This window comes from Drosophila mauritiana, chromosome 3L (assembly GCF_004382145.1).
Source record: "Drosophila mauritiana strain mau12 chromosome 3L, ASM438214v1, whole genome shotgun sequence".
NCBI classification, from domain to species: Eukaryota; Metazoa; Arthropoda; class Insecta; order Diptera; family Drosophilidae; genus Drosophila; species Drosophila mauritiana.
This window is the reverse complement of record NC_046669.1, coordinates 2,226,507-2,243,947: the sequence shown is the minus strand read 5'-3', so window position 1 is coordinate 2,243,947 and position 17,441 is coordinate 2,226,507. Positions and strand designations below refer to the sequence as shown.

Genomic DNA, 17,441 nt, shown 5'->3' with positions numbered 1-17,441 from the left:
ATGATAATTAAACCCAAGTCCTCCATTTCACTTGGGTCCCGCGGGCATAGCAACTAATAACTTGACAACTGGCCGCGCTCCAGACGGATTGAGTTTTCAATTTAATTAAATCCCGCGTCAAATGAAAAGGGCCTGGGAAAGCCGAAGGGAAACTTTCGCACCATTTGTCACAAAAGCAGCGGACCATTAAAACTGAGGCACAAGTGTCAAGGGTCAGCGAAGAAAAACCAAGATATACTATATATAGTACACTCGCATTTTCAAAGACGAAAAAAAACTAATTCGCATCAATTTCAGGGTCATCAAGTACGCGATTGGGCACAAAGAAAGTGAGAGTAAGCCATCTCAGATATCCGGTCTTGGCTTTGTCATCTGACAACTAGATCGCTGAACTCTTTATGGCCATTCCAAATGAGGCACTTATGACTTAAATTATGTCCAGTATTCTGCCCTCTACCAGTTTCTCTTAGCCAAATTAAATATGTATATGCATGAATTTGTATATACACCTAAAATGCTCCTTTTTCTCGAGATGTTTCCTAACCGATTCAAGAACAAAGCATTTATCAATGCGCAAACCCGGTCCCTATCAACATTTACTCCCTATTACGTTATTGCTCATTCAATTGCTATCAATTTAAAAATAATATTTACACACTCGTATTTTACGTTTCCCTTTTCCGTACTCTTCAGGCCAAATTTTGCCGCAGTTCAAAGAGGAAAACTGGAGGGCAAAACCCAAACACGAGGCGCATATAAACTCTCGCATTTTGTAGCCCATATGACTTGGATGACTTGGTGGGTAGGGATGTGGGTGTGGATTCAGTGGGTGCCTTCCAGTGGGTCGGTGGTTTGCGGCAAGGCAGTTTGCCGCTGCTCGCGACATGAGAGCTCGCATGTTTCCCAAGTGTTTTTTGGTGTTGGCGCTGCGGTTATGAGCTGTTTATGAAACATTGCGCGGTTCTATATTAATATTATTAAATATTGAGGTTCCTGGATATTGCCAAGAAAGTAAAGTGTATTGCAAAGATAATGCGGTAATTGCAAGCTGAAATTCGATTCATCAAAGAGTGAAAGAGTGTGAAAATTGAAGTGAACTCACTTTTAAGGACTTCATATTGAATAGGTCTTCCAGTTTTCTATTTAAAATGCAGAGTAGTTGAAATTCGTTTAGACATTTGCTTGTTTTCTACCCTCTAATTCCGATTAAGCAATGCATGTAATTCGCAGTATGCGCATATCATACATGTGCTCCATTTGAATTGCTTGGCTGGGATCTTGGAATAATTTATTTGCTGTGGCATCTTGCGAATATCTTTCCAAGCAATATTTGATTAAAAATGTACATCTTGCAAACATTGTAGAACAAAAAAGAATACTCATAATTCAAAAACATACCTTGGAAACAATATTTCAAATTGTCCCTTCGCTTTTCCGGCTGTCGGCAGTCCATTACACTGCGCTCAAAAAGTTTGCACACTCTAATGTGTTTGCTGTCAGCGTGTCAGCCACGCTGGGCGCCACAGCAAATATCCTTTCCATTGTTCGACATTCCTCGCCGGCTTACATCCTGGCTGGATGGCTGGATGCCACGCCCCCTGTCCAGGTGCAGTTGGGGCTGTTGTCACATAAATAAAATTAAATGCCCGGCATAAATAGAATGTCAGCTTGCTGAATTTCAGTGCTGAAATATGGCAGTTGACCACATTGCGACGCTTTTTTGTGGCTCTAGCTGCTGGTTCGCTGCAAGCCTTTAAGCCTCAAAAGCTCGGACGTGTCAGGCTCCGGTTTTGCCCAACACTCAGTTGAGCCATCAAATCTAATGACAGTCATCTAAAACAATAAGGCGCCCGGCTCTCGTTCACCGAGCAGTTAATTCTATTAAAATGTCAGTCGAAGACAGCCAGCAGAAGATCTCGTTGCCAGCTGCTCACTGCTGGCCTACTGTTGTCTTCATTTGCATGTAAATACTTGGCAAAGGACACTGGGAAAAATAAAGCTTACAAATATATGAATTTAGGTAGAAAATATGGTATATCTACTGACTAATACATCAATATGTTACAAAAACAAACCTTTTGCTGAATATAATACAAGCTTGGTGGTAGTACTGTTATATTTGTATAAATATATTTTTTTCAGTGTATAAATCGAAGGTTCTCAGGGGTGTTGACTTGGCGAGGGAGCCTTGTCGGTTTACTGAAAGTGTTTCTCGAACGATTTTCCACTCGAAATGCAAACATTTAGGTGCTGACGCAAAACGTTCATTCCCCAAATTATACAAAATAGTTTAGAGATGTAAATTTATTTGGCAAGCAAAGTATCTGTTGTTCGGCTGGGATGTGTTCCAGAGCGGCACGTGGACAAGTCCGCTACCCAGACTTTATTTTCCTGTATTTTTCGGGGCTTTTCTTGGGGCTGCCACACGGCTTTAAATTGGCGTAGCATCAAAAACTGTTTGACACAACTGGGTCGGTCCTCAGCCTTTATTTTCCGTTGTTATGCTGGCAAAAACTGGTTCAAGGAGACAAACAATTGCTACGCCGTCGTCACCGCAAAAATGTCGTACAAAATGGAGCAACAACTCAGTTAGCGGTGCACCCACTCACAGATACGCACACATGCAGCCGCGAACGACACACAGATACACACGCATACAGCCACACACGGCACGGCTGTTGAAGTATTTTCAGGGCGCACGGGACGTATGAGTGACAACATTCAGTGCAACGATGTTTTAATGAGTGTCGAATTGCAAAACAAAGAAGCTCTGATATACAGGAGTTTGGAAATGAGTTTTGCACATTTAAAATTCTATTTATCTAACATATGTATTTACTTTGTTTTCTTTGAAAATTAAGTGTTTTACAGAATGTTACTTGTGTTATCTGCATGCACATATTTTAAGCGGAATTTAAATCCAGTTGGATGCCCAAAGTTTCAACATACCTGTAAGAATATCCAGCACAGAGCCTGCTGACAGGTGCCTTCCAAGTTACCCCTGTCAACTTTTCCCTAGCTGTTCCTTGTTCCTTGCCGCTTTTTTTACCTGTAGACACCTTCAGCCAATTGGTGGAGCAAGAAAAGCAAAAGGCGAGCCCAACAATTTATTCAGCCATAAACAAGGAAAGTTTTGCCCATTTTCGCATACTCCGGAACAATTGTTGTCGAACGGTCGGCGGTCACGCCCCCGCCGCCTTTAACTGGGCCACTGGCATCCGTTCGCAATCGCAAAATGACAAATAGCACGCAACAGGGCATTTGTTGCAGTGTACTGAAGTATTGTAGTTGTGTAGTGTTATCCTTGTTTCCGTTTGCCGACTGTGTGTTTAATGAGATTTGGGCCCGCACCAGTTGTTTGCATTTTTTTACGACTTTTTGGCTCGACATTGCGTGTTTTCAACGGATCGGCAGAACAGAACATTGTTTTGTTATTGAAAAGCAATTAAGTCGGCTTTAAGGAGCAAGCGGCTCAATTTCGAGGAAACTACAGAGTTGGTCCTTCACTTTTTGGGGTCAATAGCTTTTTAAATTCAAAGGGTTTTTCCAAGTTTCCAAGAAATGCTCCCTTGATTTGGAAGTAAATTGGTAACCTCTTCAGGCTTTAATCATAAAGCGCGCACCAAAATGGGTGAAATGAAAATCGAAAACGCTACCAGAATTTTCGGATTATGTGAGCTGACTGCTGTTTGCTTATCTTGTCAGCTGTTGCCCCGTGTTTGCTTGCAATCAATCAATTACCAATGGCACGTGCACTCGTCTGGCTCCGCTGGTTCTGATTTGGCAAATAAATACGAGTATTTTGCCATTTCCATGGGCCAAATGCAAATGCCTAACCATAGGAAAACATCAGCATAAATCAATGCTGCCTACGTCTGTCTGTAGCTGCCGGCTTATCCGACTTTCGCTGAATAATTTATAATCTTTTTCGTGGCTGTTCGACATTAGTGAATATCAGATCGGGTGATAACAACTGATTCATTTAACTAATGAACCACTCCAAAGGGCAGAATGATTTTTTTAGTTCGTAATCTCTTAAGCAAGGCATTTTAATTAAATCCCAAGCCATTCCTCATCCAATAGAGCAAAAGCCTTCCCTTTCGCCACCTTGACAACGAAATTTTCGCAATTGAATATTCCGTTTTGGCCACCAACTGGGGCGTGGGCCATAATTAAAACATTTATCAACTTTGTTGACAAATGACTACAGTTTGTTTGTTCTGCGCGGCACACGAACTAGCGAAAAAATCTATTGCGATTTGGGGTTTTTTGCGCATTTATGGAAGGACATTACACACAGGTTGCGTGAGCGTTTTAAAAAAGCCTTCTCCTTTAAAAGTCTCCAAAAATTTGATTAATGATAAAGGGCAAGAAATTGTTGCCTGCTAGTATAGGACATTTTGGCACAATCTATCATGTTCAAGTGGCGGGAATGCTTTTGAGTTACCAATTTCCTTATCGTGGATGTGTGATAATATTTTTCCCCGCCTTCTACCACTTGACAAAAGCCGGGCTTGTAAACAATATTCACATGTTGCGAGGGCGTCAAGAGTCACAGCTGTCAATGGGTTCTGGCTAACGACTTGGCATAAATAACCGCTGGCAACGCTGCGCATGAGTAATAGAAATGGCCTTGCAGCACGAACAAATTCGCGGAGGCGTTAATATATGAAAGGAATTCCTTTCAGGCGTTGTAAATTACAGCAAATTCTTGTTCCCAGTGCTACAGCTCTAAATATTATTCCTGCACATAAGCCATTTTTACACATTTTGAAACACCATTTCGACTGGAATCCCTCAAACTTTGACATGCAGTTGTTTGGCAAACACGTTCACACATCGTGGGAGCATAAATTAGTTGCTAATTAGGGAGGAGCCATAGGAAAATCTGTTGCGGGGCTGTTTCCATTTGAGTTTTCTTCCCTACCCTCCGGGCAATTATGGTAATTTTTCTTCCCTTTCTGCTGGGCCACCAACTGGCGCGCACATTTTGGCCATTGTTAAATAGCCGAAAATTTTCACAGCCAAGGTCTTTTGGCCCTCAATTTTTTGGCCTTGATGTGCGCTTAATTCAATGAAATTTGTAGCAATTGCATTTAAAATTTGCCCGGGGTTGATTTTATAATTAAGGCTACTGGCGATAATTGGTGTGGAATATTAACATATTTCGTCGGAAGAATTTGTAATTTGATTTTTCGCCCAGAAGGTTCACTAGTACTACTAGTTGCATAATTAGCTTTGTTGCAATTTAATGGCTGGGAGTTGTTCATTTATTGCAAAAGTTTCGGGGGTGAATTAAACGGAAATGATTGAAATGGTTATTTTAAAGGGGGAATTTGTTTATCTAAAAAGATTTATGTGCAAGATGCAGAACTTTAGAAACTGGTATGCCAAAATGACCGTATTTTATTAATCCAAGCTCCAAATAGTTTAGTTCTTCAGCTTAATTTATGCTTAAATGCCGTGGAGTGTGTTCATTTAAAACGTTAAAGTATTCCGCATGTTAGCAGCACTAAAGTGACCCCAAATTGAACGAAATGCATGGAAAAGTTTCGATGTTGCCGAACCACAAACTTTCCAGTAACAAATGTGTGACGAGCTAGGGGAGCTTAGGGATTTCAGAGACTAGTTTTATTTTCCATGTTTGTCCTTTGACCCTCGGACACTCGCTGGCCCAACCCCTTTGATTACATTTTCATTTATATCGCTTCTCCCATCCTGTCCACACTTTCTATCCGACGCTCCACTTCTGTACCTTTGGCAGTCTAAAAAGAGCTGCAAACCGAGTTAACTTGGCAATTTCTGTACACAGAAAAAAAAAGGAAAATAGATAGTGAATTCAATGAACTTGGCTTAAATATAAAATCAAAGACAACACTTAATACATAAAATGGATAACCTAGAATGTTATTTTAAATACATTTCAGTTGCCAGTTCGTTTATCTTATTTATTTTAATTTAAACTATTTCTGTGCCTTTGCGAACAAAGAGGGAATTGGCCAAGCTGGAATCGTTGGAGTCTGTATGAGTTGACGACCATATCGAATCGGCCATTCATATATTTTCAATGGCATTTAACTGGCTATGCGTTGTAAGAGATGGACTCTATTGATTCGGGGCTAGTGTTTTTGTTTCATTTCATCGGCTTGTGTCTGCAAATTGTAAATACAATTTGGGATTTACAGATGGCCCCCAAACTGTAATTTAAGGCAAATACCTGGGCTTTGGCTTATTGGATTGCAACCATAAATTGGTTTCTAATTGTGTTTTTCGAGAGAAAATATTATTACAGTTCCATGGAACTGCACATGAAAGCAGAACCCTTTAGTGCGAGCTGTTAATCTACTTCGAGAAATATAACTTTGCTCTTTTATGATGGCATAACTGGTAATCGTCATCTTAATGTGTCTTGAATTATGATGAATTTACCATTTATGTTCTCTATCTTGTCTGGTTTTCGTCACATTCTTAGTCATTTGCATAATTCAGTTCATCAAATATGCAATCACCGTTGTGAGCCAAATCCATTGAACAGATTAATAAATTCATGGAATCAAATCATATGAAATCAGTGACAATTACAAATTAGGCATTTATTAAAGTCTTGAATTTATGCACTTTTAAGTCCCTATTTATGAACAGTGAAGTTGTGAAGTTGTTATGCAGGCAAATGTCTGGCTGGGAATTGAATGCCCCCAACTGGTACACCCACTCAAGATTGGGAGGTCCTTTATCAGAATTTATGGCAGGACCCTCGGGACAGAAGCATGAATGATGAACACTTAGCACTTTGTAATTTCAAATTTAACTTTTGACATCGCAATCGATGCCGCGTACTTCCTGAGTTTGCAGCCCCTTCGATTCGGGTAATACATCATATCTATTGCTAGATCTTCGTCCTGAAACTGCTGGCCATTAGCAGCTACGAATTGGGTCATCAGTTTTAGTCCTTTTATTTGTTTCTGTGAGTGTTCCACTCCCACTCGAACGCTGTTGACAAATTCGCCTCGCCCTTTGATTAAAATTACAATTAATCAACGCCCTTGACGTTCTCAACGTTGCCATTTGCGCTCTGTCACTTTTTACTGTCAGTTGTGCGTTTATATTATTCGTCCTTATGCCAGCAGGATAGCCTGAAGGACCAAGGCAATACGGGTGCTTGATGTTTGAGTGCCAATCACTGGGTTTTTGTCGGCAGTAAATCCCCCGAAAATGAAACTCAACAATAAAATTAAACAGCCCTTCGCCGCAGCCAAATGCATCCAAAGGCATTCTTGAAAAGGTCTTTTATTAAAGTTCAATATAAATTTCGTTTAATAAAAACAAAGTGTCGCAATCACACTTACCATAAGTAAATTAAAAATGAAATGAAACACCGTTTCCTTCGAAAAAACATTTATTCAATATAAAAAGAAATTTAATCTCTTAGCTTCCGAATTGTTGCATCAATATATCTTAATTAATAGTTCGACTATGACTAATTCGTTTTTTATCTAGAGACGCGCTTAGCACTTACACAACTATTAAGGGGGGCAAACTTAGTCAAGTATATCACTTATCAAATGTGGTCACAAAATGTTGCAGGCTGCTTCCAGGGAGTCCTTTCGAGGAAAACCCACTCATTTTCCAGCAGAGCAAAGCCTCAGCGAAAGGGGCTCTCGATTCGCCAAGACAACGCTGGCGGGAAAATAATGGAATCAGCGCAGAACAATTTGTCTCAATAATTGGTCTGTACACGGTAGTTAAATATTAGTGGGTACTTGGATAATTTACAGGGCGTACAAAATGGAAGTGAGGGGTAGTCTCACAGCCAGAGGGCGTCGATGGCGTCATCCACATCCTCGTCCGCTGGACTCGGCGGCTGCTCACTGACCAAAACCGCCTTGGCTTTAACCTCATCGGATCTGCTTAATAATACCATTAGAAGGACACTGCTGCGCCTGTTGATGGAACTCTTGCCCAGCTCTATGTCCTGGTCGGAGGATGCCTCCGTTTCCCTAGCCTTCTGGTTACGCAGCTTCCTCAGCCAGTCCGTCGTAGGCCAGATGCACTTGGTGCCACTCCCACTGCGCCGCCTTCGATGCTGGCCACTGGATATCCCAGTTCCCTTTTGACTGGGCTGCAAATGTAGCTTCTCGACCAGGCTGATGTCGTTAGTGGAAACAGCAGTATCGCTGGCAGCCGGACATCCATCAAAATCAGTGGCTGCCAGGGCCAGAGCCACCGATGCAGCTGCTCCGCCGGCTGCGGCTGACATCGCCGCCCGGCCGCTGCTCTCCTGCTACACATTTGTCACTTGGGTCGTCAGCCCGAGATCGATGGCCATGCTCTTGCTAACGGCATCCGTGTGCAGCAACCGCTGCCGTCCATATCCGCCGTAGCCGCCCAGGCCGCCACTTCCGCCGACCCTTCCCTCGCCGTCGTGCTGCGACAGCGGCAGCCATTTGTCCAGCCAGCGCGGACGGAAGAGGAGCGCGAACGTGCTCCGGAACTGGCGGCTCATCGAGCAGTACAGGATAAAGTTGATGCTCGAATTAATAAGCGCCAAGATGTCCATAAGGTCACCTGAAACGAAAAAATCGAAATGCCATAAATGCCGGGTGCCACCAACACGCCATCTATGGGCAGGGCTATCATAAAGTTCAAGGGCGATTAGATTTTATACTCTCAACACTTGAAAAAACATATACTAGCTAAAAACTAAATTTTTTTAATGTTAAAAATATTTTTTTATTTTTCAGTTTTATACTTTTAGCCAAATTAAAAAATATCTCTCAATTTAATAGTATCTGAGGAGTTTCAAATGTAGGACTACTTTATTTTGGGTGTACTAGATAAACAAAATGTACACTTATTGAACACGTCAAGGCCAGGCCTTCATTGAAGCCTCAAATTTGTGGTGCAATTATGGCAGCCAACGGTGCGTATGATTGATGAATGTGCCAAACTGGGCCCACCCAGGCACCAACAATAAATTCAGTCAATTATCATACCCAATAAAGCAATTGCGGGTTACAGACAGCGGAGGAGTGGGTGTCTTAATCCTGGAATACTTACTCAGCTTTAGGTAGCATTGCAGGAAGAAGGCGTCGCCCAGGAGCACATTCAGCAGACCCATAATGCCCTGCGGAAACTCGGTGACCAGGAAGAGCAGCAGGACCGCCAGGAGCATCCTCGTGGTGCGATCGGTCTGCTTCTCCTTCTCCAGCAGCTTACAGCTCTTGGGTTGGGTCGGAGTAACCACCTTTCCATTGACAATTGGCTGCATATCGTTGGCTGCATGGCAGGCCAGGATCTTCCGCCTCCTTTTGGCCTCCAATAGCGCCCCGATGAGCCGCACAGAAAGAATGGTCAGTGCAAAGCAGGGTATCAGCTTGATCAGGACACTGTATATAAGGAAGGTCGCATTCCTGAACTGCCGATCATGCAACGCCAGTGCACTGTGATACAGCTTATAGACAGTCACATTACGCTCACCCATCGCCGAGGATGTGGTTATTCCAGTGCTTAAAGTGGTCAGGGGTATCACTGTGGTAAGACTCAGCAAGCTAGATGCAGTTCCATTGCCCGAATCACTTGGTATCGCCCAGGAAACATCTGGCGTTGTACTCGACATGACCTGCATGGTCACCTCATCCTGGCGATTGTAGTCCAGGATGTACTGACTCAATGGAACTGAGGCGATCGTCCTGCCATTGGCATCCAAAGTCTCCAGGAACTTGGCAATGGCTGTGACCAAGTACAGCCAAGGTGACACCACCAGGACACACACCACATAGGCCGTGGCTATGGTGATCAGGGTAGTCCGCATTCCACACCAGATGCGATTTCTCTGCGGATAGCTCACCGCTATGTAGCGCCAAACTGCCAGCGTCACCGTCAGCCAAATGGAGATGGTGTGCAGCACCTGGGGAAACACGGAGTGAAACTTGATGAAGCAGGCCCAGCTGTAGCTGAGCTGCTCCTCTCGCGGCAGCCTCGCACTGAGGATGTAGTCGTGCACCGTATAGGGTATGTATTCCAGCATCACAGCCAGATCGGCGACCGCCAGACCCGTGAGTATGGCATTCGTGGGGGAGCGCATCTCGCGTCGGGTCAGCACAATGATGTTCAGGGTATTCGCGATGGTTCCCAGGATGCACACAATCAGCGAGAAGTAACCGTGGAAGTATTTGTAGCTGTTGAGGAGAATTGAGAACAAAATTGGGTATGATTAAATTCTTAAAGGAAACAAAGCTTATGTAGAGAAAGTAACCGAATAAACAGCATGGTTGCTTTGAACTCAATTTTTTTTTTCAAAATGTTCATCTCAGACCTTTTACATATCTGCCTTTATTTTATAAAAATTATGCATATATTAAATACTCCAATTGGTTTTTTTGTAGCCACCGCTTTATGGATTTTTGCGAGTATTTGTTCAGCTTAATCCGAAGGTGCCCATGCACATTAGGTACACTTCGTTAGCCTTTTTGCCACCTCGGCCTGAGGCAATTACACACATGATTTCATTATGCGCCCCCCGGCTGGCAAATCATTATGTAAATTACACTTAAAAAAGTAATTAATATGCAGACATACCCTGGGGCTATGAGCCCAGGCCTAAGCCCACGTCCTCGTTCTACTCACTTTGTGTGGAAATCATCGATGCCGGTGCCGCAGTAATGCGGCTGCGACATGTTCGTGACCATGGTGTCAATGATGGCCTGGTCAGATGGTAGTCGGTGGTGGGATGTCCTGGCAGGACTCCGTTTGATTGACCGCGGTGTCCGGCTGCCAACTCAGTGCGCCCCGCTGCTCCACTGGCGTTTCATTTAAATTCCCTTTTCGGAAATTCCAACACTCAAATATGCAAGCTGCGTGGCGAAAGTGCTATGTGCTACCTGCAAATAAACACCAGGCGTTAGGTGAATAAAAAACGAATTCAGTGTTGTGGTTTTAATTTTACCAGAATTTAAGCTTGGAAATTCCCGAAATACAATGGCATTGCATGCCACATGCAAAGAACAATGTCCAAGTTCAGGGCAGGTCAAAGGTATGATTCCAAACGAATCAACAAAGAAATGTCATTACCATTTGTCCGAAATGGTCAGAGAACAAGGCCTCGGCCCGTAATCAATAATACGCATACGACCAGTGGGCCGGCAGAGGCAGATGATTTCGGCAATTTGTGGCAAAACGATGTAACATGCAACAAACATTCTGGCTACATGGTACACGTAGACGACACAAGGCATTCTTATACATTTGTCTTTAATAATGTCGAAACAATTAAAGCTGTGCACTAACTTACAGAAAATAATTTCTTGAGAATTAAACATATTTTCTGAGTGTAACACTCACGCATTTCTCGGTGACATAACTCCATTAGACAAATGAGAAAATACGGAGAATGCAGTTTGTGCCAAGATTCAAAGGAAATATCTTCACTTCACTTTTAGCAGCAGCCGCAGTAGCAGCTGCATAGCTGCAGTAACCTCTAATTAAAAGTTACTTTCCTACTGCAAGCAGGGTGACAACTTTCCGGAGTGTTTTGCCTCTATACGGCAATCAATCCGGACAATGTAAATTGTGCCAAATGTTTTGTCAGCCTTCAAGTGATGATAAAATCCTCTGTTTTCCATTCATATTTCGTTCGTTGTGCTTGTGATTTGAAGCACAAAATCTGGTTTTTGGTTTTGTAAGCCGGCCTAACTTCCATTACAGTGATTAAGAGGACTTTCGGACGGGGGATTTGTCCTAGATTGGGCTTATGCCAAGTGACTTGGAAAGGTCCAGCGATGCTGACTGGCAAAAATGTTGGCAGGGTAAGCGCTTTTTCTTTTTCTGGTAATTATAAATGGTATGTTTGTGTATGAAATTCTTAATTAATTCCCGTCATAAATATTGAATTGGGGATAAAGAAACAGCATGGCAGACCACGATACAACGGAAGCCTTTAAGGCAGCCTCAAATGCCTGGCTAATTCCAACATGTGGTCAGGGCTTATAATTGAATTGGACTTCGTTGCAAGACCCGGACCAAATTACAATGCAAACACGCAGAAGTAAAGCAATAAACAAATGTCCCACTGTCTCATTTGGTCGCCACTAATGTAACTAATACGCACCGTATGCCGCCCATTACGGAAGTTTTCGGCGATTCCAGTGGGTGGTCTTCCAGTGGGTGGCTGGGCTCGACTGGGCTGGGCTACCAGTGTCAAGTGCCTGCCGACCGAAGGACTAAAGGCCGTTAAAGTTGCGTCCAGTCACGTAAATGCGAGTACTTGTTGACTGTGACAGAAACAGCGGAGTATCTTGGGGGGCTTTGGCTGCCCAAAGTGCCTGGCGATGGCAGCTGACAGGATAAAGTAGGGAGGGGAATTAAGGGGTCAAAGGACCTCAGGAAAGGAACAACACTTGCCGCTTAATAGACAACACCGCACAACAAAACATCCATTTAAACGATCTAATGAAGCCATCGCCAGGCTGTGCCATCTGCATTATTAATGCCACCACCCACCTCCGTCCGGCACAATGGAATTACATAATCAGGCCACACTCACCCCATCCAACGCCTTATTTTAATTACCGAGCCACGCCCCTTTGACAGTTGGCCAACTGCAAATGTCCTTACAAATGGAGATTTGATTGTGTTGGCCCATTAGCGAAACACGGTGTAGTGGCCATGGTATCCGATTATCTTGCAATGGGATCAGTGGTAATGTCTTTAAAGTAGATTCGGTTACTGACCAGCACGTAGAGTTGGGAAATAAGTCGTTAGAATAAGGGAAAAAGCATGAGAATTTCATATTCCTGCACCTTTATGTAAAAAATACTTAAATATGTACTCGGAATTGCTGATTATTTCTCTGCAGCCAAAGCCACACATCGCACAAGGCAAGTGTATCTTTTATGTACCCTTCGAACTGGGTTCAAGCCATCTTCTGGCCAAGTACAATTACATATTTGGCCTGTCCTCGAGGCAGGACCTCACAAGCGAACAGAACACTGATTCCTTCTGTTTTCCTCTTGGCTTGGGGCCATATAATGAGCAGAGAACATAGTACTACATATTTGTGTAGTCCCTGACCCCTCGTTGGATGCCATGTGAGCTGGCTCATTTCGCTGGCCGGAAATACTTTGCCAGGATGGAGGGCCCAGGAGAGCCCTTCATGTGCGGTTAGAAGCGCCGTGAATTTATGAAACGAAAAGCTGTGGCACACATTTTCAGCATTCCGAGGAATCACTGGGGATGGTAGCAGCAAATTATGCCAAAAGGTAACAACAGCCACGTGCAGCTGACCCGGCTCACTTTAAATGCACAGTTTTTTGGGAGTCGGAAATCCGGTTTTAAAGCTCACACGCACACATTTCAGGCATTTGAGTTTTTAGTTAGCGAAAAGTACTCCCTTGAAAAAAAATGAAAAACGTGGAGGAAGCCACAATATCAAAACCGGAAGCCATCATCAAGGACGCCAAAGGGGCGATGTTGGCAACAGCTAAGCGCATATAATTGAACACTTGTCGTGGGCACATGCGGCGTATGAGCAATATTCCGAAAGAGCCAATTAAATGCTCATGCACAAGAATTTTTAAATTTATTCTGTGCCGTGTGGACGACAACTACAAGCTTTGTATGAAATGTCCTGTTTTCCAGCCATCAAAACACAATCAAAAATAAAATCCAATATGACTTGCGGTTCAGGCCAGAACAAAAACCCAGAGAAAAGTACAAAAAAGTGGATAACTGGCCACTTTTCTCCTTGTATTGGACATGACCAGGGGCTGTTTTCTAATTCTCAATTTTTCATTCCTATTTCTTGCTCCAACCGCTTGGCGATTTCATTCCGAGCTCTGCATGTGAAAATTTTCTTGGCTTCTCTGGCTGCCTAATTGCTGTGGCTTGCTGCGAATTTTCCCACTTCGACATAATTTCTGTACGAGTTTTCTTTCAACTTCCTTGGCATTTGCTGTGCTGTTTTTGCTTCTGGCACTTCTCCGATTGGACCCTCAAAAAAAGCTCTTATCACCCACAGTTCTTAAGCTGTGTGTCGATGAAGGTCTCTGGTAATTTCGAAGAAAGTTTCGCCTCTTTAAGTTGGAGTTTTCGGGGAATTAATACAAGTACATAAATCCATTATTGAGTGGGTCCGCTTCAATTAGCCGGCTAATTCTTTGAAAGTTTGATTGACAGCTGCCGCTCATTGATTTGGGTTCCTAGGAAACTGAAGATAAGATTGAAGGGCATTAGGAAACGTCTTCTTCTGACACGTATGCATACCAAGTGCCAAGGGCACTGTTTTCCCATCCTGAATGCGCTTAAGAGCTTTTTGTATTGCTACATCCCAACTTTCCTTGTTCTTTCATATTTTTAGCTTCTGTTTTTGATGGAACGTTTGGATCCCACGCTTTACACTGTATTTGCACTACACAGGAAGAACTGAATATGTGATCCCGACCATAAAGACTCGTAGCTCTTTTCAGTATAATCTTAAAAATTTGCTGGCCAGGCTCATGGTTTCTCCAGTAAACATGTCCCAATTATTTGTACTTGCGCAGCAGGCCATTGGCTTCGTGGCTATTTGCTCATTGATTTGACTGCTTCTATAAATGTGCGTTGCGTGGGTGGAAAGTGTCAACATGTCGAGTGCTAACGCTTGCTCACTCAAATATTTGCCGATCTGAGGCGCCCCGAAAGTCGGCGCCCAAACACGAGCGCATTTGTAATTAAGCATTCACAAAACGCTTTGGCTCAGCGGCTGCAAACACGGACAGCTGAGTGTCGTGTGGTCATGGAGGAGATGGAAGCCCAGGGATCAGCCACAAACATGTCAACGGCTGTCCCTCACTCGACAATCAAGCCAACGCTGCGGCAAACAGGCGACACAACTGCATATTTTAGGGCCAAATCCGGAAAATCCCAGTGAGTGGCGAATGTATCTGTACAGATATTTGAGAACAATGAAGAGAAACTACGGTTATGAAAAAGGAATATGATAGTTGCCTAGTTTGGTCCGAAAAGTTTTCTCATTTCTCCCACTAATAGTGGACTCAAATTGAAGGCATCTCTGTGCCATTCGCTTAGTTCAAGGTAATTGCCAGTCCATTTAGGCCACAGCTTGAGTTGCAGCCAACTTTTCCAGCCATTGTGCTGCTTGCTTTGCACTGATTAGTTTTCCTGTGCAGTTTCCTCCACTCCTCGGTTATTTTCAGAATCATTTAAAGTGTTGTTGAAATGGCAGCTGCATTACTTAATTGGCTTTGATTGGAGCGCAATTCATTATTTTAATTGAAACGAGGCGGGACATAGCGATATAATATAATGATAGCCCATTTCGAGGGTAGTAAACTCCGTTTATGGCTAGGAAGTGCCTAATAAACCGATATTTCATGAATGATTAACTATTGGCTGCGCAGTTAGAGAGCAGCCGCTGAATTAATATTTCAATCTGCGTTAATTGAAACTGCAGTGGTTATGAATACGTACGCCGATGTGTGCCAAGTGTCACGCCATTTACTTCGATTATACCACCATTATGCCCACTTCCCCACCCAAAGTCCCCCAAGTGGAGCCATATGCCATATGCCATGGTGCTGGCTCAGCAATTCATTTCAATTTAGCAGCTCTCCGTGCGAGCTGGCACTTTTCCATTTTAATTTGTTTGCCCAGGGCCCACGGAATATGATATTAATCTGGCCGGCTTATCGGACTTGTTTATTGTTGTAGTCTAGGCCATTTCATCCCATCGCTGGTTTATTGCTCATCGACATGTTTATTACAGCGAAATTCTGCCTGCCATCGGCAATCGGCAGTTGATTAGCAGCATAAGCCCCGGCTCTCCAGCGATTATTCCCTTTGTCTGTTGCTCTATAAAATATCAATAAATTATTGCACCCACATATGCGGGGCACACGGGAGAAAGTCGGACAGCGATAAATAGAATTTTTCACACCTCATTGTCGTGAATGAACTGCTGACTATGGATCTATTTTGGGAAAAATTCGGGCTGCCTAGTGCAGAATTTTTTCATCAACAACAGTGGAGTGATCAAATCAACATGTTAGTTAGCTTTCAAACAAATAGATAGTACCAGCAACATTGTCAATGAATCTAATTCTATTGTGGTTTTTCGGCCAGTAACTCTCATATTTAATTGACACTTCACACTTGAACTCAATCAAAACTGTTGCCAATTTAATTTAAATTGTTTAAACAAAACGTAGTCAATACAAATCGTATGTAGCGACTTTTAACATTTTTAATTATCCCAATGTCATTAAGGAATAACCATAAAAGCACAAACTAATTTCACAGTTTATTGGCTATTAATTGTAACACTTCATTTGCGGCCATTAAAATTCCGCCCGCTAATCCAATAGTAAATGTGTGGCCTGCAGTAAAAGTTAATTCCATTTTTAAAAAAGCAATCAACTTCCGCTGTTCCACAGCAGCTGTTTCGTCCATAAATTGAGTTCAGTTCAGACTTGAAGACAAAACCATGTCGACTAGGAATTTATAGCAATTCGCCGGCTCATCGAGAGCGGAAACTCTTCGGTTCAGTTTATACTTTCCGCTTTCGAATGCTGGCTGTCAAGCTAGGAAAATAATATCCGTTGCTGCCATATAAACCTAACAAGCAAACCAAATTTTCCGAAGAAAAAGATTGAGAAAAGGGGGAAATTCGAGTGCAAGGATACCCTTTTGGGAAAATGCTGTTTTGCAAACATCCTGTTGCATGTTAAAGCCAAAAGCTGCACTTTGAGAAACTGCTTAATCAGAGAATTTGGCACTGCTGGCAATATAATAATACTTATCTTTTATTTTGTAATAATGGATAAGAAAAGGTTGGTATTCACCTCATGTCACCTAGGTATCTTTCCCAAGGTAACACTTTATTCCCAGTGCATGGACTCAGCAATTCTGCCAATGATACAATCCCAGGCACTTGTGGCGAGCACGTCCTCATGTCGCCATGGCCACGAATTTCGATTGCGAGGACATGACAGGCAATCCCCAAACAAGAAGGCAGAGGCAAAAGGAACCGAAGGAGCAAAAAACTGGTGCAAAGTCTGCTCAATATTATTTTTCAATTTATTATCAAGTACCTGCTGCTGCCGCTGGTGTTTCGCGGTTCGACGGTTTTCATTTCCCAGAATTTTCTTTCTATTAAAGCGCCATCAATTTGGCGGACAAGCCGTCAGCTAACAGCATTTAGTGTGCGTCGAGGGGCAAAAAACATAATGGCGTTAACTGAATTTCCAGACGCCTTTCGGTGCTCGCCGACTAGACGACATCGAAAAAATGGCCAGCAAAAAGTCCCATCCATTTTCGATAGTCAAACATTTTAACTGCCATGTCATAATAAAATTAAATTACTTGCCCGAAACCAGCTGGCCATGGCCAATTGTTTGCCTTTGGTTCGGGGTAAATTGTTGCTGATACTGCCTTATTACTGCATAAAT

At 43.0% G+C, this 17,441-nt stretch overlaps 1 protein-coding gene across 1 annotated transcript; it reads right to left on the bottom strand.

Moving 5' to 3' along the window:
* Positions 1–7,378: 7,378 nt before the first annotated feature.
* On the bottom strand, positions 7,379–11,714 carry LOC117141453. The gene is given in 4 exon segments (XM_033304907.1): positions 7,379–8,565; positions 9,058–10,178; positions 10,627–10,880; positions 10,946–11,714. Coding segments are annotated over 3 exon segments (1,944 nt in total). The 5' UTR covers positions 10,689–10,880; positions 10,946–11,714; the 3' UTR covers positions 7,379–7,804.
* Between the last annotated feature and the right edge of the window lie 5,727 nt (positions 11,715–17,441).